This window comes from Caretta caretta, chromosome 7 (genome assembly GCF_965140235.1).
Source record: "Caretta caretta isolate rCarCar2 chromosome 7, rCarCar1.hap1, whole genome shotgun sequence".
Lineage (NCBI taxonomy): Eukaryota > Metazoa > Chordata > Testudines > Cheloniidae > Caretta > Caretta caretta.
Genome location: NC_134212.1, coordinates 23064181 through 23086133, shown reverse-complemented (window position 1 = coordinate 23086133; position 21953 = coordinate 23064181). Strand labels below are relative to the sequence as shown.

The following is a 21953-nucleotide window of genomic DNA, read 5'->3' as shown; positions in this document are numbered from 1 at the left end:
TACTGGATTGACAGCCCTGGAAACCAAAGTCCCTTTTCTCTGCCAAAGAAGTAGAGTATGGCCAGGTAGGTATAGCCAAGATCTTTCTCTCTCACACACGCACACACTTCCAACAGCATTCCACAACCCCAACCCTGAGGGGCCACTTCTTTTGACCGGAGGGGAGTTCAGTCTCTATTTGACTCTTGCTTTTCTTCCAAGACAAACAAACAGTTTGGAAAAGTGTAGAGTCCTTGTTTAAACTGTGGTTCTACTTTGATAAGTGGGTTCCACTGCAGGCTCTGTCTCTTAACTCCATGTCAGATTTGTTTTGTTTCCAAGAACTGCTCTAACTACCAGCCCCCGAAACTCCCTCTGGAATCTGGAAGTCAGAGCTCCCTCTGCCTTTAACTTCATCACTGGCAAAGACTCTGCAACTAGAGCATGTACATCATCCGCTGAACTGTTAACTACATTTAACTCAAAATTGAATCCCGCTCCCAGAAATGTGTGGATTTTGCAGTGCAAACAGGAGCAAGATATAGAGAAAACTTCATTTCAGTCAATAGACAGAGCAGAGGAATCTGTCAACACACAGTGAATGAGGTCTGTTAACTGAGAAGGTGCCATTTTTAGAAACTGACCATAAATGCACCAACACAAACTACTTGAGCGGGTAAAAGATAATCCAATCCATGGCTTTTACTCTAGGGTCTCAGCAAGTTCCACTTTCACCATGAATAGCCTTCTTTAAACACTGTTGTCCTGCTGGTACAAATCACAAACTGAAGACTGATCACTGTCTGAACTTTTCAAAAATAGGTCCCTTCAGTCAGTTTCAAGTCATTCAAAGGTTTCTGGGCTTCCCCCAAGAATACTGTATGTTCTTACATAGAGCTACCTAGCATGCGCTTGGGTTTTTACTTCCAGAGATGCTGGGTACACACAACTCGTGAGCTGTAGCTCACGAAAGCTCATGCTCAAATAAATTGGTTAGTCTTTAAGGTGCCACAAGTACTCCTTTTCTTTTTGCAAATACAGACTAACACGGCTGTTACCCTGAAACAACTCTCACTGAAGTCAATGGGAGCTGTAGGTGTTCAGCACCTTTACCAGTCAGGTCACTACCGTTTGCTACGGAAACAACATTCTAGCAATCTGGCTGCATACGGGGTTTGAAGGGGAGACAAAAGTCTGCTCTCTTCTCAGAGATGGAGATGGATGCAGCTGGGATACTTCTGTGATCTTGAGGTTTCTTCCATGAAATTACTTGTGCCTCAGGGAGAAACCCCAAAGTACACTGGTGTCAAAATAATCTCTCGCATAATTCAATGGAGTTACACTAGGGATGAATTTGGCCCAGGCAGGGCAATAGTAATAAGGCAAGACATTCCAGGGGTGAGAAGAAGAAAGCCCATATGTGGAGAAAAAATAAAAACATTCTCAATTCTTTGCTGTTGTGTTGTATCAGGGATTATATGACTGGCCCACTGGGAGGGGGGGTGGAAACACATGTTTTCCCCCACTGCTTAAGAGCAGAAAAAAAATAGTTATTTGGTGGGTGGGTGGGTGGGGATGTGGAGTGCAGGCTAAATGTACCACCTGGGTCTTTTCAGAAATAAAGTCACGCAGACATCATTAGGGTCATTAACAAACAGGCCGCAGCAGAGACAGGCATAGTGAAATATACATTTTTTTTTATTGCTGCACACATGCTCACACATTACATTTTTAAATATTTTTATTATAATATATTGCTGCTCTGATAAACTTTACAATTTTCTCATTTCAAGAAAGTGCTAATCGTAAATTAAGAGGATGGGGATAGCAGAACAGAACACAAAAAAAGACTAACAGAAGAGAAATCCTAATTTTTCATCTTGCAATAAAATTATTTGCAACACTAAAGTGAGTTCAACACATGTTACAAACTAGTTTATTTATTTTACAATTAAGGAGCTTGTTCTGTATCTTAACCACCTGCTTATCTGTTTTTCAGAGAGATGAAGGAGCCCTAGATACTCAGTAATTGGACAATCCAGTTTAGTTCAGAGATGTAGCCACTATGTACAGCTGGACAGACAAGGTGTACCGAATTCATCCAGCACATTTAACAAAACTGCATTACCAGGGAGGAAAATAAAAAGGCCACATTGACCTTTAATCCCACAAATTACAACTTCTAAGTGGTTCCCTGCTTAAAGGGACAGGAATGGACACATTTAAGAACAGCTGCATGGAAAATACTTACAAACTGTGTGGCTGCCATTTCACCCATTTTTGTACCACTCTCCTTTTTACTTTAAAAGTTAAGATACCTGAATGGAAAAAGGATAGTGTTTTTTCAACAGTCCTGCTCCTGAATCTTACTTCCAACACACACCATGCTCTGAGGGCAAAAGCCAAATTCACTGCTGGTGTAAATCCATCTAAATTGGTGGCCCGTAGTCTTCTGGGTGGAAGGGGGGGGATGTCACAACAGTTGCTGTGAAAAGGAAGGTTGTGTTGCAAGCAGAGTGATTGAGAAATGTATACAGCAGGAGCAGAGAAGAGGTGATAAAAACCTGAGCCTCATGCTTATATACAGTCATATTTAGTAATAAAGGGAAGAGAAAGACAGGTGAATCGTACCAGTTTAGCTAGAAGGTTGTTTCTGAATAACAGGTTTTGCGGGCTTTAAAGAGCTTACATCTCAGAGGGTGAGACAACACACACTCCTTCCCCTGACACAAAATACAAGGGATTTAGCATTAGTCTAACCAGCCCTTCCCCCCACATCTTAAATTGAGACACGCTTCACCAGCTGCAGGTTACTTTTGGCTCTCAGAACTTCATTGTCCTGTCGTTCTGTCCTTCAGCCAATGCTAATCTGTGCTCTGTAGATGGATACGGAAGTACACAGACCTAGGGTGTTCTAAAATACACACATTTAAGGAGCAGAACATACAGTTCCTCTTTCCATGTCATTATTCTGATACAGGACCAGGCATGCACACTATGGAACCAAGATGCTGGCACCTGCCTGCAAAAAGCAAGCCAGAAAACTCACCTGTTTCCCCAAAGGAATTTCTAACAGAAATAGAGGCAGATCCTGCTCGAATAGCTCAACACCCTCCAGAGACACTCTCTTCCCCAAAGATGCCTCGTCTGCAGGAGACGCCACATAAATATGGATAAGAAGAATCCTCTGGAGGCTGGGAGAGCCAGTACATAGCTGAAAACTCTTGGCTCTGACAACGCATCTCAGTCCTGACCTGCTAGTCTATTCTTGGGCTTCCACGCACAACTCTGCTGATACAGCTCAACCCCGCCGGCAATACCCACTACTCTACCCACACTGAGCCTTTTGGAGTCTTAGCCAAACTATGTAGGAACTTCATAATCATAACTAAACCAAGACAATCATATGCAATTTCATTAGCTGTCCAAGCCACTTCGGAAGCCAGGCTAGCAGATGGGAAAGGACAACATAAAGCCCACATAACACAGTCCTTGCCATACAGGGGAACTTAAATCCCTTCCCTTGGTTATGTTGAAAAAACGCTACCAAAAGCATGGTCAGAGGAGCTGTTGGGGACCCAGATCACCTATCTGCATGAACAATGCACAGGGGCAACACACAATAGCACAAGTCACTAGGGTGTGGTTTGAAACCCCTACATCATGCAGTTACTGTAAACAGCAACATCCACCAGTGACAGCAGCACCAACATTTTGATAGGATTCCTCATGCAACTAATACAGCCCAATTTTCTCCCTCCCAGGCAGAAAGAATCCACTCAAAGTCCTTGGCAGCATTAAATTTCCAACATTATGATACTTCCTCTGTCTCCCACCATTAAGCCACGTGCTTCCTATGACTGTCTAAAGGGTAAGAGCAGTTAAGTCTCCATGCTTTGCTCTCTGGGAAAACCTGACAGTGAATCCTTGGGACTCTGATGACAACTCTAGAAAGTCTAGCATCCATAGTGTATCCTTGTGACAAGAGACAGGAGATTTATGAAGAACAAAATCTGGGTGCACGCAAGATTTTGTGACCGTAGATCCCCTTCCTCTCTCTAGCCAACACCAAGAAAATAGCCTGACCTCACTCACAAGTTAACAAAGAGAGGATGTAATTGCCTGTACTCTGGCAATAATGTCTCTTTGGAGTATCACCCAGTATCAGCACACAGGACCACTGAATCCAACCTGAAGTCATTTCATGACCCTAACATCCTGTAAAATTGCAACTTCCAGCCATGCTGTCACACAAAACAGAGCGACAAGTAAAACTCTTGCTACACTTCCACCTCCGAGGGTATCTAGAAACAGGGCAACACTAAAGAGGGACATCTAGTGAGACAGGATGGGTTGTAACAGGGAAGGGCTGTAACGGCATGGAAACAGGGCTCGGAGAACTAGTCCATATGATGAGATGTACTTAGTGCAACTGCTGACTGATGTTGAGAAAAGAGGGAAAGACCAGCACCATCCCTCTCTAAAAGCCAAGGGAGACCAGATTTCTAAAGATAATGATATCTATGGCAGAGGAAGAATCCCCAAACACATTTGCAAGGATGAACAATTAGCTTCTTGAAGAACAAGGAACTCAAGGTTTTTAAGCCGGAGTAAAGTCAGAAGACGAAAGATTAGGACAGATGAACTGCGACAGGCCTTGTAAAGCTCCCTTTTCTTTGTAACCCACCCTTAAACTTTGATAAGTCTCTCCTTCATCCTTACACAACAGGCCAAAAAAAGAATATGTGGCAACTCAGAGGACAGGAGCTGCTCCCCTGTTCGAGCGAGACAAGGGCAGTACCTCTGCATCAGTGCCTTTGAAAAGTCACTGGCTCTTTAGCAGACTGGGTCTCTCTCCTGCTGCTCTCGAATGTATTTCTACAGGTTTATATTTGGGACATGCATTAAACAAAGTATCCAGAAAAGAAATCATTCAATTTAGCCATGTCCCCCTGATCAAGGATACACTGTCACAATCTGTCAGAATATGGATTTAAAACCTAAACTTCCATACTACACGGAGGGTGTAAATCCAAGTGCCAATGCTTGAAGGATCCCAGTAGTTTGTGACTGAGAAACAGGAAGAGCAGGTGAAGTCAGATAGCGCCTCTCTAAGGCTAAATTCCTGTGCACCATTAACATGCCATCCTCTCCGCTAACTCCCCATAATCCTGACAGCGAAAGACCAGCCAGTTTAATTCTAACAGATTCCTTAACACTCAGCATAATCCATTTTTGTTCCCTTGATCACTACACAAGAACCCTGGTTTGAACCAATTTCAGAAATGCATTGCTGGCTAAGAGGGTGGGGCAGCTCCTGGGGCCAGATGTCATGGAGTCCATTAATAGAGCTCCATTAGTCATGTGGTTGGCAGTTCCCTCTCAGTGCTATATCGTACAAGCAGTAACTATCAAACTGGTCTGCACTTTGGGATCCTATTAACGGAAGGAAAAAAACAAAAACGTGAGTGTCCAGCCATGAATGAATTAAAAGGAAACCATGCCGGGGGGGGGGGAGGGGGGGAAGGTGGTGGGTAGGAGGAGAGAAAAAAAGAAAAAAAAAGTCATTTGACTAAGACTCATATGTTCTTGCACTCAGAGGCAACCCACTGGAGGTCACACCGGCTGCTCTCTGCATCCAACAGCAGGATTTACAGACTTCAGCACTCGAGCCCTATACTGGCCAGGAGGTTTTCCAGTGCCTCTAGTTTCTGGTTGGCCTCCTCGATGGCACTGTAAGTCTGCACATTGCTGGTGATGTGGAAGCGGATGTCATCCACCAGGGGGATGGAATCGGTCTCCTGCCGTTCCTCCACCGCCTCAGCATTCTCCTTCACCGCAGCCGCAAACTCCTCCAGCTCCACCAGCTGGAAGGATGAAGACAAGACATCAATTAGGGAAGCTGCAAGGCTGATGGGAAGTGACAACGTGATGTTCAGCTTTCACCATTAAGTCGCCAGTTCAAATCAAGCTCAGGCCGGTAATGAGTGAAAGTCTGGAGAGTTCAGGAACCTGGGTTTGTGAAATGAATTGGAGGGTCTCAGCTTAGTTACCACTGAGAAAATGACGAAAACAAGGTCATCCCCGTAGTTGGCCCTTCTGATGAGACTTCCAACAAGGAGGATACAGAATGCCAAGGACTGAATAGCCCCTGGAGACTGAATTCTCCTTTCACACTCTACAGGAGTCCTTCCAGGTTCAGTGTGAGACACACCAGCAAGGGGCAGCTCACAGGAAAAGCTTGTCCTGCCATTTACAAGACTGTATCTGCTCTATGGATAAACACAAGGATTCAGTCTTCAGGGCTGTCAATCCTGCACCTTTAACCAGCAGGAAAAAGACTCAAATGTTTAAAGAGCAGACAAAACCTGTCACTAGGCTGCAACCCTCTCAGTATATTGTTGTAAACACACACTGACCAAACGTCCATCATTGCAGTGTTTGGGCACCATTTACATGAACTCACAATAGAGACAGAGAGAGAGAGAGAAAAAAAAAAAAAACCAAAAAAAACCAGGAAACAAACCTCCACAGGGAAAGCCAACAGCTCCTGTCATGGCAGAGACAGACAAGAGATGTCAATCTTGCAATGGAACTTTAGGCCTGGTCTACACTACACTGTTTTGCCAAGAACTTCCCATCATTGCCCATACCAATTCAGCTCTCCTAGAGAAAGTGCTACTGTAGACAAGGGGCGGACATCTGCTGGCATCTAACTAATGGGTCATCTCAACTTGCTCTGTGCTCCACTAGATGACACAGTTCGTGGTCCCCTGGAGCCCTCCCTGCACCAGCACTCCCACTGTTCTTAGCATTAGTAAAACGATGGGGGAATGCCCTAAAATTGTTAGTCTAAGCAAAGTCCCAGTGGCAAGAATTAAATGTTCCCGATCACTGCTTGTACAGTTCATTCAGCTGTTAGATAAAAATCCCCTTTCCAGAACCCAGTTCTGGTCATAGGCTGATGTGTTGGTTCCCTCATTTATATTGATCAATGGCACTTTTGAATGAGAAGAACTGTTTGGAAATGATTTTCTGCACTGTTTTCAGAGACAGGAAAGAGTTTCACACCTTTCTCAGAGCCTCTCAGCTGCAGGTAAAGAATGTTACAGCTCATGTGGGAGCATTAATTAGAGCCATTTATATAAAACTACTGACCCCGCTAGGAACCAAAATACTTAGTAGAAGAACTGAGACTGTCTGTGCCATATGGTCACTGTTTCTCTGCAGACATCACTGACTCCTGGATCTGCAAGCAGCCATAAGAGAGAATGGCCAAAACAGCAGCGGGAAGGAATGTTCAAATTGATCCTTGTAAATAGGATTCCAGTGTAATAAGATTCGTTATTTAGCTAATCATCAGTAATAATTTTTCCCTATGGAAGCCCCGATAATCTGCTTTTTGGGGGTTATAATGAATTTGAGGCTACAGTACAAAAGCACTAATTGCACCAGAAAGAGCCATGTATGGAGATGAACACTCCCACCTACCCCTGCACACAGCACCCCAATGCACATCAGTCATGATCTGCGGCACTCAATGCTATTCCATAACTGCAGCCTTCTTCACCAGTCATGTCAAACTGTGAGGCAGGTCCTATTGAGGACCAAGGTGGGACTACAAAATTCACTTCACTTATGACCCAACATCTTCAGAAATGAAAAGTGCATACACTAAACCATGGCAACACTTAGATGCACATTTAGTAGTCACACCTGAAACATCTTAGGGAAGGGTTTCGCATACCTTCTCAATGATCTTTGCCATGTACTCCGTGCACTGGTCCTCCAGTCGCGTCAGCTGGAACAGCTTTGCAATCCTCCAGATGTTGACAACATTGTCCTCATCAAGTATCTGAGCCAAGGTTCTCCCGCACAAGCGTTTGAGCCCCGGCAACAGGTACATGTCTGCTACACACAGCACGTCATAAGCATTCTCTGGGGACAGCTGGTAATGCAAAGAAGAGAGTCACCATAAAGAAAGTCCTGCCTACACCATGTTCCTCTGTGAGAGATGAAATCTCAGGGCAATCTATTTCAGACATAATTTCTTGCAGTTAGGGGAAAAACACCAGTGCAGGAGTGCGAACCCTGAGGAGAGAGCTCTATGCCACCATTCGAGAGACTGAGGCGATGTCTACACTACAGACACTACAGCGGCACAGCCACGGCACTGCAGTGCTGTAGTGTAGACACTTGCTATTGTAACAGAAGGGGTTTTTCTGCCACTGTGGTTAATCACACCCATAAGAATTCTTCTGTTGACCTAGCAATAGCTACGCCAGGGCTTACATCGGCTTAACTATTTCTCACACCCCTAAGCGACATACTAGATTGACAAAAACAATTTTTTTATTTAATGTATTTAGAAAGTTTTAACAAGTTTACAAACCCTTGCCATGTAAATATGGGAAACAGAACAATCTTTACAATACTTGTCTTTTTAAACAAAAGCTATTATACACATTTAACAGACTAGGCACGTCAAGCAAGATATTGGGTTACTTTTTATTCAATACTCATACAAAATACATTCACCTGCAAAAATAAACCCAGCATATTAGTCTAATTTTTTTTTTAAATGTTAACACTTGATTGTCATGCCCAGGCTGTGTCAAATTTGCGTACACAGAGTTTTCACTCAGTTTAATGAAATCTCTAGAAATGAAGTAAGTGTTATAATGATGCTTACTCTGTAATATGGCAACAGATGGTTAAATAGCAAGGTCTGATGTCTTTTTAAACAAAAAAGTCAGTCCTAAACCTTGTTCAGACTTTTCTCTCTCTTTTTTTCCTGGCTGGTCAAATCCTTGACGTTTATTTTAATCAATCATCTACGTCACTAATCTGGAACTAGAGTTCTCTTCTGTGCAGTTTTACTATTGCTAATATGAAAGGAACTGTGAAGAGCACTGTTACCCATCTGGATTTGTGGGACATGGCATGCACATGCTCTAGAAGAGACCAGGTCATGTAGGATTCTGAGGAGAATGAAATCTTGTATGTTTATGCTAAAAAACTTCACAGTTGCAAGTTGCACAGGTACAAGCTGCAATGGTGCAGTGCCTCCACACTAGCCATTCTGGGCCAGGTGCAGTGCTGCCCACATCCACACACAGATACAGATGATCATTTCAAAGTGGGGTTGCACTAGAAGGATTACTTGCACCATTGCAGCTGCAGTGCTTGCATGGCTGTCTACACTAGTACTAGAGTAAACAAGATCATTCAGAGCAAGGGTGAATTGGAATGGGACTGGAAAGGTGAATCCTTGTTTTCCACAGTGCACAACTGTACATAAGAATGCAAGGTGTATTAGGAGGCATGTCAGAGGCTCGCAACAGTTGTTAAAGTGCTGTAACAAAGCTATGCAATTCAAAGCAGCAACAGCAAGGTTGTCGGGGTTATTCATCAAGTGTTGTTATAGACGCAGGTTTCCCAGATCTGTGCTCCCTCTCACTTTACGTAGTCCGAAGCCATGTTTATACCTTTCTCAAGGACTTTTGCACAGGAGGCTTGCATATCACCTACCTCTTCCTTAGGAGAATTTGACCACACACTGATTGAGTTTCACCCCCACAGTAACTGCAAATCTCTCTACTGTAGCATCTAATAAGACGCTTTGGGAACCTATAAGGTCATGAGCATTTGAATTGAAAACACCAAACGCTCGACTGATCACTGTTCAATAAGAAAACCATCAGTTTGATGTTCCTTTTCAAACTTCCTTATATACACACACACACACACACAAGTTCCACTCAGCTGCTTATTTTTTCCACTCAGAAACCACACGCACACACACTCCCCTTTCACTGATAATAAGGACTGCTGTGAAGGACACAACAGTGACAGAAATGTCAATCCTTTGAAAAAGGTGAGGTCATGCAGGATGGGGACTCTGGTTATGTCGGCACTAGACTGGACTTAAGCCTGAGAAGAAAAAAAACACTGTACAAACTATTGAACTTTGAAAATCTGCCAGGAAAAATCAAGAAAACATTAATATAATTTTTCAAACAGATGGCCTCTTTCCACAAAAGCTCATTTGGCTTGGGACTCAGATAGCCACTGGAAAATATGACTAATAATTTTGGAATGACAGTAAATTGTTTTTAAGTGAGGTGGGCCATCAGGCATGTGCAGTGCACAAACAGATAGCATCCGAAGAGCCACTCGAAAGGGAAGGCTGCAGCCAGAACTCTGGTTTGGAAACACTTCTACTTAGCAACAACAGAGAGTTAGCGAGATTCTGCAGGTTCAAAGAGGGGCAGCGGGAACTGGGTCTGGCTGCAGGGCTGTGATAAGATTCTGATATGCCTTAGGGCTCCTCACCTCCCACTCCACCTGTCCTCCAGAGCATAGACAATAGGAGGTTGTGAGCAGAATAAGTTAATGTGAGGAAGTTCTACAGGGTACTAATGACAGCCTCAGCAAGCTAGCCAGTGACTTCCTGTCTGATAAATCATCTCTCTGCCTATCACAGATTCTATGTTGCTGCCTGTAGCCAAGCTGGTCAGCAGGAATAAGGTCACAGATGTGCAGGTGGTCACAGCAAACCAAAGGCTAACCCACAGTAGGAATGCGAGAGTAGGAATGGTACAGTCTCACTCATACAGGAAAGCCTTAAGCTTTGGTGAGGACACAAACCAGCTCATCAGCATCATTAACCCCTTCAGTGCTGCCAAAAGATGTATAGTGCTGGCTGCACTTTTAATTAGACTGTTAGTTCTTTGAGGCAGGGGATGTCTTTTTGTTACGTGCTTAGCACAATGGGTCCCTGATCTCTGAGTGGGACATCTAGACATTCCAGCGATGCAAGTAATTTTTGTTTTAAATGCAAAGATAGGCTGTAATGCCAACAGTAAACGAACAGGCCTCTTAACCTAAGCACACCTGCAGATCTGTTTTCAGCTGCCATCTAGTGGCAGAATTCTGACTGTGTGCCTCTGAGAGCAGTCAGTGCTACACAGTAGCATTCAGTGGGGAAGAATACACAGCCAGACAAATCATGCATTATGTATCTGGCCTAAGTAACATGCATCCTAATTTACAGGATATTAATTTAGGATGAAAGATACACATATGGCATTAAGGAGCAGTTGCACTGATGTATTCAGGAAACAAAGTCCCAGCCTAGCCTACAACATGGATAAAACCGAGATACCAGTATTTGGGTTACTGAGGTTCTTCAAGCCAGGTAGGAGACTGGGCGAGTGGTATTTAACAAACCAGCAGTAGGATACTAGAGGATGACACTTCTGCAAAGACATCTGGGCATAACTTGAAGGCGATGAAAGGAGAGAGTAGGCTGGTCTCACCTCAGTGTCATCGCTGTAGATGTAGTAGAGGACCCTGATGAAGATGTCTTCTGAGATGTTATGAAGGGTCACCACAGGGATGGTGGGCTGAGTCTGCAGCTCCTCGCTCTCACTGAAATGATCCTCAAGAAGGGCTTTGAAGTAATCACTGCGGCCACAGAAAAATGCCTGCATTGGAAAGGAAAAATCCAACATTAACATCTCCCTTTCTGCTGCACTGAGCCAAACAGCATTAGGCAAGGGATCAACTTTCAGGAATTCATTAAGCAAGTTCCAAAGCACCGAGTCAGTAGCATAACCTCTGCCATCGCTCTGTGTTTTTATCCCTAGACTCTGATAAACTTGTCTTTTTTCTTTCATGTCTTATTTTTACACATTACTGCTCTCAAAGCAAAAGAGAGATATTAACTAGAGTGACTGTTAATCTAGAGTAGCAATACAGTTCTAGTTAGAGGGCTCAGAGTCAGGATTCCTGAGTTCTGTTTCCAGTTCCACCCTTACACTGAGTCATCCTGAACTATTAAGGATCCAGCATTTCCAATGACAGGTTCAGATTTGTTGCTGACAGTATGAGACACAGTGTAGATGCCTCTTACTGCAATTCACGAATCTCCTTACCCTGAAGGGAGACAAGCTGGGCTGTTTCATTAAGAAGAGTGCTTTAAGTTTAAGCTTACCCCTGCAGTATATCTAACTATCTTGTACTAAGTGCGTGGGAAGGACGTGTACATGGACCTTGATGTTTCTAAATGTATGCGCATACCTTATGGCATAAAAAGTTGTAATCTGCCACTCGAAAACACACATCAGGACAGCTGCTAAAGTTGTCAGTGCTGTCAAATGGCAACTCCCCAAAACCCACCTAGAAAGACAAGTTAAAAGATAAGAAATTTCTGCAGTTTGCATCCATGGTATCAACATTAGAGGTGTTGGCATTGATCTATAAAGACCTGTGTGTCTTGGCTATCTGAGACACCCACCTTTACCCATTTACACCTCAGCAGCAATGGAGATCACTAGAGATGCTCTTCCTGACTGATCCTAGATTTATACATCTGAGAGCTCGATGCCCGGTAGTCTCAGTGGAGAGGCTTCTGAACTGAAATTCCCCTTCCCAGTTTGTCCAGCAGAGCCAAATGACCTTCAAGCCAACAGTGGCATGCTCATAACTCCTCTTGGACTTCTAAATGAGGAGGTGGATTGCTGGGTGGGTATTTAGTTTACATCATGGGATGGGCATCTTAACATTGACACCAGTCAAGGAAAGGCATGTTATTTTAACCATAGTATACGTAAAAAGTCATTTTATAGCTTAAGTAAAGGAATGCACAGATCTGGAGCAATTGCATTGAAACTACAACGTCATTCAATACAAAGCTTCCCATGCACAGTTCAATTTCTTGTCACTCTGCAGTCCAAAGAAATTAAAGTTAAACTAATTCACTAGATTATTAACACAACTCCCTCCAATTCAATGTGCCAAGCCAACTGGCATAAAAGGTTGTGGGCTTGGTTTTTTTTTTAAATAGCATTATGGATATGTTGCTTATAAGTTATTCTCTCTCTCTGGACACAAGGGAATTCAATTGTGTGAATCTATGTTCACAGCCATGTAACCAGAGCAATTATCCCCTGAAAACAAGAGTTTCCTCTGCTTTCTCCTATCTAGGTGTATACCCTGAGCAGCCTGGGATGAAAAGTCTGATCCCTACCACAAGGCTCTCCTCTGAGCAAATCACATCAAAAACTGGCTCTAGGTTTCCCCAGGTGCAAGGGCTACAAGCCAAGAAGTTCCACATCCAGTGGAAGAATGGCAGATATTATCTCCTACCCAACCGCACTAGCGGAGAGCATTGGGTATAGTGGGGAATTAGTGAGACGTATCAGGTTCCCCCTCTCTGCAATCTCACTCAACAGGAAACAAACAGAGATACATGCTGCTTTCAATACCATCAGGCAAGCTCAATTCATACACAATGGGGATTCTCTGGCACTCCTGGTCCTAGGCTGCGGAGAACCACTAAGCTAGCAAAGGCTCTGAATTTCACACTACTTCGGAGCATGGCAACCTGGCCCAACTCGCTGGGCTCTCTGTCAGTACTCAGGACCATTTGGCAGAATAGTTTCTGATTACAGTACAACTAAGCCTAATGACCGTCACAATTTCTCGGTTATTAAACAGCAAAGCCACCTTCCCAAACTCTGCAGCAACCCTGCTTGGTCTCCCTCATCTACGACTTTAGTTACAGTTGGTAACCTGTATACTCTTTCTTTTTGTTGGGAGCAGGACAAAGGGAATTTTTACAGCTCCTGAAAGTAAAGGATCTGTAGCGCTTCAGAGTATCTGTCTCACCCCATCTTATCCCCACGGCTTTTAACCTGCTCTGTTACCTGCTCTTTGTACCTGCTCTGAATCTTATACAGCATTGGAGACATGCATGGCACTTCAAGAAACATCGGAAGCCTAAGTCCCTGCCCCAAAGAGAGTGCTGTCTAAATTCAGACAAGAACAACTAGCGGGGACAGTAATGTGCACATCCAACAGGGAGAAGCAATTTGCTTCTAGATAGAAATAAGCACAGTAGAAAAATTCAGCCGTAAGTAATTTAGGACAACCTACAGAGGCCCATTATATCCTAACAATCCATAATGGGATTACCAGCGGAGAAGCAGACTCAAGATTTTATATCCAGCTGCATGTTGAGTCATCAGGGTTCTATGACACAAGGAACAAAATAGAGCATCTACAAAAGCACAAAGCAAAGCACCAGAAACCGTACTGTAGTTTATTACAAGAAACTTCACGTTTGTGACTGACTGGTCAGTGTGCTTTGGCCTCGCAGATTAAGTGTTTTGTATTATATTATTTGTATGGTATCAGAATCTACTGGTGAGGTTGCAGGATTGCTGCTCCTGGGACTCAAATGCCTACTTCATGGGATGACCCCAGTAAACAAAGATTTAGAAGAGATGTAAATGATAATTAAGCAGTAAAAGGCAGATTAAAAGGCTACAATCCTGTCTTTAGGATCTTTATAAATGGCCAGGAAAGAGAGGAGCTTTTAAAAAATTATCAAGTTAAAACAAGGCAATTAGGGGTAATAAGAACCCTGATTCCATGGTTATGGGTGCCATGCAGATGTTCTAATAAATTTTCCCCCATTCCTTCTAGCATTCATGAACACACACACAAAGTAGGACAGCAGTATCAATGTAACATGTTTAGATTGGATTATGGTGTACTTTTTTCTAAGATACATAAAACAGCTGAAAAAAATTCAGGAAATTTCAGCAATGCTAACTCATTATTTTATCCAGATTCTCATGACATTTGGGGTTTTTCTTCCTTAAAGAACCCGTTCCCATACGACTATGGAGGAATCTCGGTTTTCATTTTTAAAGAAAGGAAGTGTGTTTCTAGCCCTTAGGGTTGTGGAGAAAAGCTCGAAAAATGTGACCCACGTGCACCCTAAAGGCTCAGAAACCAGAAAACAAAACCAAAGAACCTGATTTATTTATTTATTTTAATTGCATGATTTTTAAGTCACACTCATTGTATCTGGGCACCTCACTCGTGATGTTTAAGCACTTGGGGTTGACACTACTGGAATTCATTCTACATTCCCCTCTGGTTTTTGATTTTTCCAAGTAACTAATGATAAATAAAGAAAACCACAACAAAGGTATACAAAAAAAGCAGCTTTCTGCCTTGATAGAGGAAACATCCATGGACAGGATTCCCTCTTTAAATCCCTCAGGAATTAGAATAACTGGATCACTAAGAGCCAGCACAAAATACCTTGGCACATCTTGCTTAAGAAACTTAAGGCACCATCACATTAAAAAAAAAAAAAAAAAAGATACATGGACAGAGTTTCTACCTTGCTTCAGACATTTCCTTGAGCTATGCATCAGGGAGTTCTGTTTCGCACAAGAAAGCAATAAGCTTTGTTACACTGTTCAGTTATATAGCCCACAGGCACAAAGCTGCTTAAAATGAGTATGTTATTAGTTTTACTACTCAATGTGAAGAAACTGGGACAAACATATTAAAGGAAGGAAAATATAAGATGCAACTATCGATATTACAGAGGTGAACAAAGGCAGGAAGAACTGGGGTCCACCAATATCTTCCCTGTTTACTTGCATCGCTGGGAATCAATAGTGTGGAATACACATAGCTGAGTCTAACAGATAATCCTGACTCAATGCTTCTGAGAAAAGTAACAAACTAACTCCCTGCCAATACACTATGGGGAATGATTCTTAACCAGAGGATCAGCTAAACTCTGTGGACCGATAATCCCAGTTAGGCATCCCATTCCATCTATACGTACCCAAAGGTACTGCTGTCATCCAAGGAATTTTTTCCCCCTTCTTGCATCCCAGTAATATACTTAACTAGGGGCTAAATCTTGTTCCCGTTGAAATCAATGGGGAAACTTTGATTGACTTGGATGAGACCAGGGATCTGACCTCTACAAATCTCTGAGGGAGGAATAATCTTGCTGCAAAAAGGAAAACTGGCAGCCTGGTTATGAGATATACAGCATTTCCCTGTGCTATGCATGGCTTCAGAGTTTGGAAAGTCAGCTTGTGCCATTAATACCAGTAAACAAGTGACCACAAAAACGAACAGAGAAAGTAAGCCTAAGTGTGTGTGACCAAGCAGCTCCCTCAGTCCGAAGGTCCCAGTGGAGTGTGGGAAGAAATAGAAACACTCCCTACCCGCAGTTCAGCCGGCAGGGCGCAGTCTGCTAGTAGAGCCAGATCCTCCTGCAGCCGACAGTTACCTGGGGGCTCAATCGTCAGCACTTTCACACAGGTCCCTGGCTTGGAAGAGACTGGAAAAGGGAAAAGAAAAACAACAAAACAAAAAGCATAGATGCCTAGAAAAAACTAAATCTAAAAAACTTTCCCTCCTGTTAAAAAAATATCCCTAAGGAATGTTTGTTTTGTCTAGCTCTTAGTCTCCACTAGAATATAAAAACATGTCCTTCAGAGAGACACACACATGCACCTGCTAGCAATGATCAGGGCTGTAACTACCATTGGGAGGAAGAAAGAAGACACAGATTCCACCGTTTCCCCTCTTATGTCTCCACTCAACCCTCGCTTCCAGCAGATCAGTTACAGAGACCCTGGTGAGGAAAGGGAGCAGCCATGTGCCTGTTCTGTCCTCCTCTCTGCTACCCCTCCCTACAGACAGGATCAAGAACTGCCTTACGGAGGCTGCTTCTCTGCCGCTGGAGTCAGCCCTAGGTGACACAGTAATAACATAAGATACATCCCTGCTAGGCAAGGGGGCGAAGCGTATTTAACTACAGACACGTTTACTCCAGGCCACTGGTGCCCCCGTTGGTTATTTATTTAGAGTGAAGTCTGGCTTATGCTTTCCCTCTGTTGCACCACCACTCTCCTGGATCAGGTACTAGAATTGCTGCTGTGATTTAATTCCATGGGGAAGAGGATTTATAACCCTTAAGACTAAGTTCTTTGGGGCAGAGACTGTCATTTTCTATACAGTATATTTATATAGAGCTGAGCACAATGGGGACCTCATATAGATTGCGGCCTCTAGGTGCTACTGCACTGTAAGTCTTAAATGCTAATAGCCACCACCAAGGGACCAGCAAACAAAGAAAAGACTAATGAGAGGAGGTCTGAGAAGCTCTTTCTCAGTTCTCTTCCTGGCTAGGAACCTCACAGTTTCTGGTCCTGTCAGGATAGCTAGTTAGTCTACCACAAGGGAACACAGTAAGTGCTCCCCATTTGGGGAAACTATGGTATTCCCTTGATCCAAATCACACAAAGGACACCCCTCCACCCCCAAACAACACTGTGATGGGCACCTTACAGCCAAAGGCCACAATAACAGGAGACTCAGTTAAAGCTGGTCTGGATTTAATAGAGGTTTAATTTAAAATCTCTCCTCTGGCCCTTCTTCTCCAACAGCTTTGTCCCTTAAGAAAGAGCTGCCTGCCGTATCTATAAACTTTTTGTTCCACTGGCAGGAATGATGAACGCAAGTAGTGTGGCAGGTCCCTAGCAGCACAGGTAAAATTAAAGGTCTCAGGGGTCTTCGCCACCTCTTTTGGGTACAGCTGCATGAGCACAGATGGGAAGGAAAGGTTTTTAAAAAGTTTGCAGCACTGTCAAGGTGTGTACATGCATTACTGTGTAATCTTATTATTGTCAGCTTTGCCTTTCCTCTCCATGATCATTTATGAACTTCATTTGCTGTCTCAAGTCCAGTTTAGATTGGACTTTGCCAGATTTTGAGAGCCCCTTAGCAGAGAATGCTTGTAAAACAAAGTGCAGTTGAAAATATGAAAGTTGCTGCAATGAAATCTTATGGATTCTACTGGGAGCATAAAGAAAGAGATGTTAACGATCGGTGATTAAAGAGTTAAACTGCACTGTACTGGGTGTTGCAAAGGATTTTTGACAGGCATGATTCACCACATTAAAACCCCTCTCTTCTCAGGTGAATCACATCACCATGAGACCTCATTTTTCCTGACATTTTGCTCATCATTATATGGGCTTCATCAGATGACTCCATCAGATGGTGGGCGAAATGAGACCGAGATGTGCCACAATACGAATCCTCCGCCCCCACCGCCAAGAAAGCATTGCACCCATCAGGACAGGCCACCATGTCACCTGAACTGGCTGAATATCCCAAATGGTACTGGAAACAGTAGGGTGCATAAAAACCCAATCCACCAATTAAAGACATTATTGATTCTATGATCTATATCCAGAGAGGTGCCCTGGAGAATGAGCTATGCAGTTTCTATGTATAGGACTGAATGCTGATGCCCTTGTCTTCAGCAAACAACCATACTTGCTATAGGGGCAGGACAGGTATGGGATAGACCCAAGCCGAACTGACAAAGCTGTCAGAACAGATTCCCACAGAATTACAGATCCGCCTAAGCAACTGAGAACACTGTCTTTGTCCCTTTAAAATATGTCCTCACTGGAGAGTTAACATGGGCGCTTACTCAGGTGTTTCTGCTAATCCCCCTGCTGTCCACACACAAAATCTTCTCACCCAAGTTCAGTGGTGCTTACAAACTGGGCTTGCTGGCTTGTCTGGGGTTGCAGGCTAAAACCCAAGAGGCACTTTCACACACATTGGTAACCTACCCACTTTGCTGTGACAATGCAGGCTAAAATCATTAGAGTGCCAACAGTCCTCCAAAGCCTTCCCACAATTTATCCGCACAGGTGTGCCTAGAAGGACAGACAAGTTCTTCCAAAATTCACTGGCAAAGAGTCAGAGTGGCTCATCTTATTGCAGCACAAAGAACCATGAGATAGGCCCTCCGAAGTCCTAATACCACATATGGGTAAGTGTCGCACCAGTGAGGATACTCACTCTGGAATGGCTTCACAGTGTGGCTGCTTACACTCAGCCTAGGCTAACTCAGGTGCTCAGACCTGGGCACCTATCACCCACGTTAACTCTGGAGTGAAGACATACACTTAGACTACATTACTATCTGTCTACGGGAGACAGGTTACTGTGACTGTGTGATGATAATGATCACTTTTATGGGTGCCTTTCATCAGAGGCTCTCAAAGCACTTTCTACCCATTAACCTTTGAGGGACACAGAGGTCTTGTCTAGACTAGAATAAAAAAGTTTGTTAGAGCATGTTCACACTTTTTACCCTACTGTAGATAAGGCTGGAAAGAGCTTTGTACTAGTTTAAAGCAGAGGCTGTGTATGTAATTGCTTTAAAACCATATTTTGTGGGAGTCAACCTACCTTTCCCACCCAAGAGACATCTGGGAACAGCAAGAGAGATTAAAAGGGTCAAACAGAGAAACTATCTGAAGCTACCTTGTAACTGAAGAACTCAGATACCATGGTGACACTACAAAAACTTGAGAGGAAGACAAATGAGAACAAGGAATCCTTCCCTCACACACACAAGACTCATGCCACATCCTATGTGCCTACTCCGAGTTATCAGCCAAGAAATATGGCAGACTCAATGGTAAGTATCCACACCCTAGGTTCTCCAACATATCTAGGCACTTCCATAGTAACTTGAAAGAATTTCCCATGATGCTCACACCAGAAACAGTGGGTTTTGGATGATAGCGTATAAACCAATTCAGACATTGCACATTTCAAATGCATGGACGCAACATTCCACTGTTACAATTTTTTTTGCTTCTAAAAGGATGAAAGACCAGATGAAAGAGACAAAAAAAATAGATTGTTGGTAGCCGCAGGCAGAAAGGTCCATCATCTGATGTTTGTGAAATGCAAGAAATGCAGGGAATTCAGAAAAGAGCAATACAAATAATAAAAGGAGCTGGAGTGACTTATCTAGCTAGGAAGGAAGATTAAATGAAGCATAGCCACGTGCAACTCAGCTAAATAAGAACAGGAAAGCACACTAACCTCCTTCAAATGTCTGGCAAGTATAAGCACTGAGGAGGGACAATAACCATTTAAGGCAAGCTAAGGAGTTGTAATAGGTATGAAACGAAGCAAAAGGATGTAGATTGAGTATTTGGGAGGCTCCTTTAGAGTAGTAGAATGGTGTCAAGAGAAGACACTCAAGTCTTTAAAAAAAGGTAGGCCAAAGCACTGGCAAGTACACTGTAGGGAACAGTCCTGCAGTGCCAGGAGGGAATATACTGTTTAGTCATTAAACTCCCTTCCGGTACAGCTGCACAGCGCAGTACATCACTGACTACTTCATAATCTGTTTTTGTTCTTGACTTGCTTAATACTTCTTTGTAGTCTTTACTAATACACCACTGGTTTAGCTGGGTTGAAAGAAACCTTTCCAAGATCATGCAATACCTGGACATCTGCATTACACATGCACTTGTGCAATGCTGTGCACAGCCACTGCCACTGGCCCTTTAGATCCGAGGCCTGAGGTCTGAAAATGGGGCTTTGGAGCGGAGCCCGGAGCTGGAGCGTGGAGCAGCTCCGGAACAGTGGAGCTGCAGGTTTTTGCCTGGAGCTGAAGTCCAGAGCCCTGTGAAAATAGGTGTTCACAAATCCTGTCCTGAATTCTTATGCTTTGCAGCAAACAGAAAATGCTCCTGAACAATTTTTTTTTAAATGCCTCCAGTTCCATAGCAAGGATTATAACTTAATCTGGACAAATCCTGCCTGAATTCTTCCAAATAGCGTAACAGGTTTTTGTGGACCCTGATCAGTGCAATTAGGCCAGAGACCCAGGTCTGAACCAAATGCCTATCTCCTAGAAAATATTCTGAGCAGGAACTTCTAATATACAATAGGGAACAATAATGTTTTGGCAAGTAAAGGAAACCAGGTGACCCAACAGGTCTTTCCAATCCCTTAACTTCTCTGATTCTTTCATATTAATTTTCTCCTGGGGATTCAACACTAGTTCCCCTGGTTCACCTATAACATGTATGATTTGACAGGCAAACATTTAATGTTACTAGCTACAATGCTGCCAATTCACTATAGTCCTGCTCTGCCACAAACACACAACCCCTATCACTTATATCAGTGCTTTGCAAACATTGATTAAGCCCCACAACACCCGTGTGAAATAAAATCATCATCATCCCCATTCTACAGAGGGGAACACAGAAGTTAAAGTGATTTGCCCAGTGCCATACAGGAAGCTTACACCAGGGTGGGATTAGAAGCTATATCCGACTCCCACTCCAATTGCTGCTGCTATGAGGTAATGCTTCTCTTGTTCCTCTAATCCTGGGGCCCAATGCCTCCATCCTACTTGCAGTCATTTTTTTATTTCTGTCCTGGACCTCATGAGTAGAAGCTGCCAATCACGCCAAACTGCACGATGGTTTCAGAATATTTACAAACCATTACAGTAACAGACCACCTTAACTTTATTTAATTTGCAGCCTAATAAGGGATTATAATGTGGGCTTTTGGAGAAGAATGGTCACCACACCAATCAACTACAACACCATAAAGCTGCCATCCAGTGACTCACTGAAACATTTTGGTATTACAAGATACTGTAAATCATAACATCATTTTTGTTATCTGACTGTCTGATTTACTAACTTATTTTTTCTTAAGGGTGTTGACCGCAGCCTTTTCTTTTCCAACATACAGTTGGTACGTAAAGCGGAATCTTCTGCCACTCATTAAAAGCAGCAGAACAATTCTTTCTTTATGTGTTTAAATATTTTTGTATACATGCGCATATAACAGGGTTAAAAAATGCAAGATCTGTGATGCCGCTGTAGAGCTAACATTGCACTATGGGAGGATTCCCATGGTGTTCACACCTCAACTGCTAGAAGAGGGCCTCATCCTCCCTGATTGAACTAACCTCATTATCCCTAGCCTGATTCTTGCTTGCATATTTATACCTGCCTCTGGAAATTTCCACTACATGCATCCGACGAAGTGGGTATTCACCCATGAAACCTTATGCTCCAATACGTCTGTTAGTCTATAAGGTGCCACAGGACTCTTTGCCGCTTTTACAGATCCAGACTAACACGGCTACCCCTCTGATATGGGAGGACTGTCACTCCAGGCTACATATGTAATCATGCAAATCTGCAAAATCTGAATCGACAATTAATATTTAAAGTAAAAACCTGAGCAGCTACAACAACCTTACCTCTTAGATCAGAGAAAGGACACAATCAGATTAA

General features: G+C 43.2%; 1 protein-coding gene across 3 annotated transcripts in view; it reads right to left on the bottom strand.

The window, feature by feature from the left end:
- Nucleotides 1-1656: 1656 nt before the first annotated feature.
- ABTB1 (ankyrin repeat and BTB domain containing 1) overlaps nt 1657-21953 on the bottom strand; it is a 38147-nt gene continuing 17850 nt past the window's right edge. For all 3 annotated transcript variants that reach the window (XM_048858734.2, XM_048858733.2, XM_075130305.1), the window contains 5 exons: nt 16029-16144; nt 12064-12162; nt 11301-11468; nt 7727-7927; nt 1657-5846 (listed from right to left, as the gene is read on the bottom strand). In XM_048858734.2, coding sequence (XP_048714691.1) covers nt 5640-5846; nt 7727-7927; nt 11301-11468; nt 12064-12162; nt 16029-16144 — 791 coding nt within the window. In that variant the 3' untranslated portion in view covers nt 1657-5639. The remainder of the gene's footprint in view (nt 5847-7726; nt 7928-11300; nt 11469-12063; nt 12163-16028; nt 16145-21953) is intronic.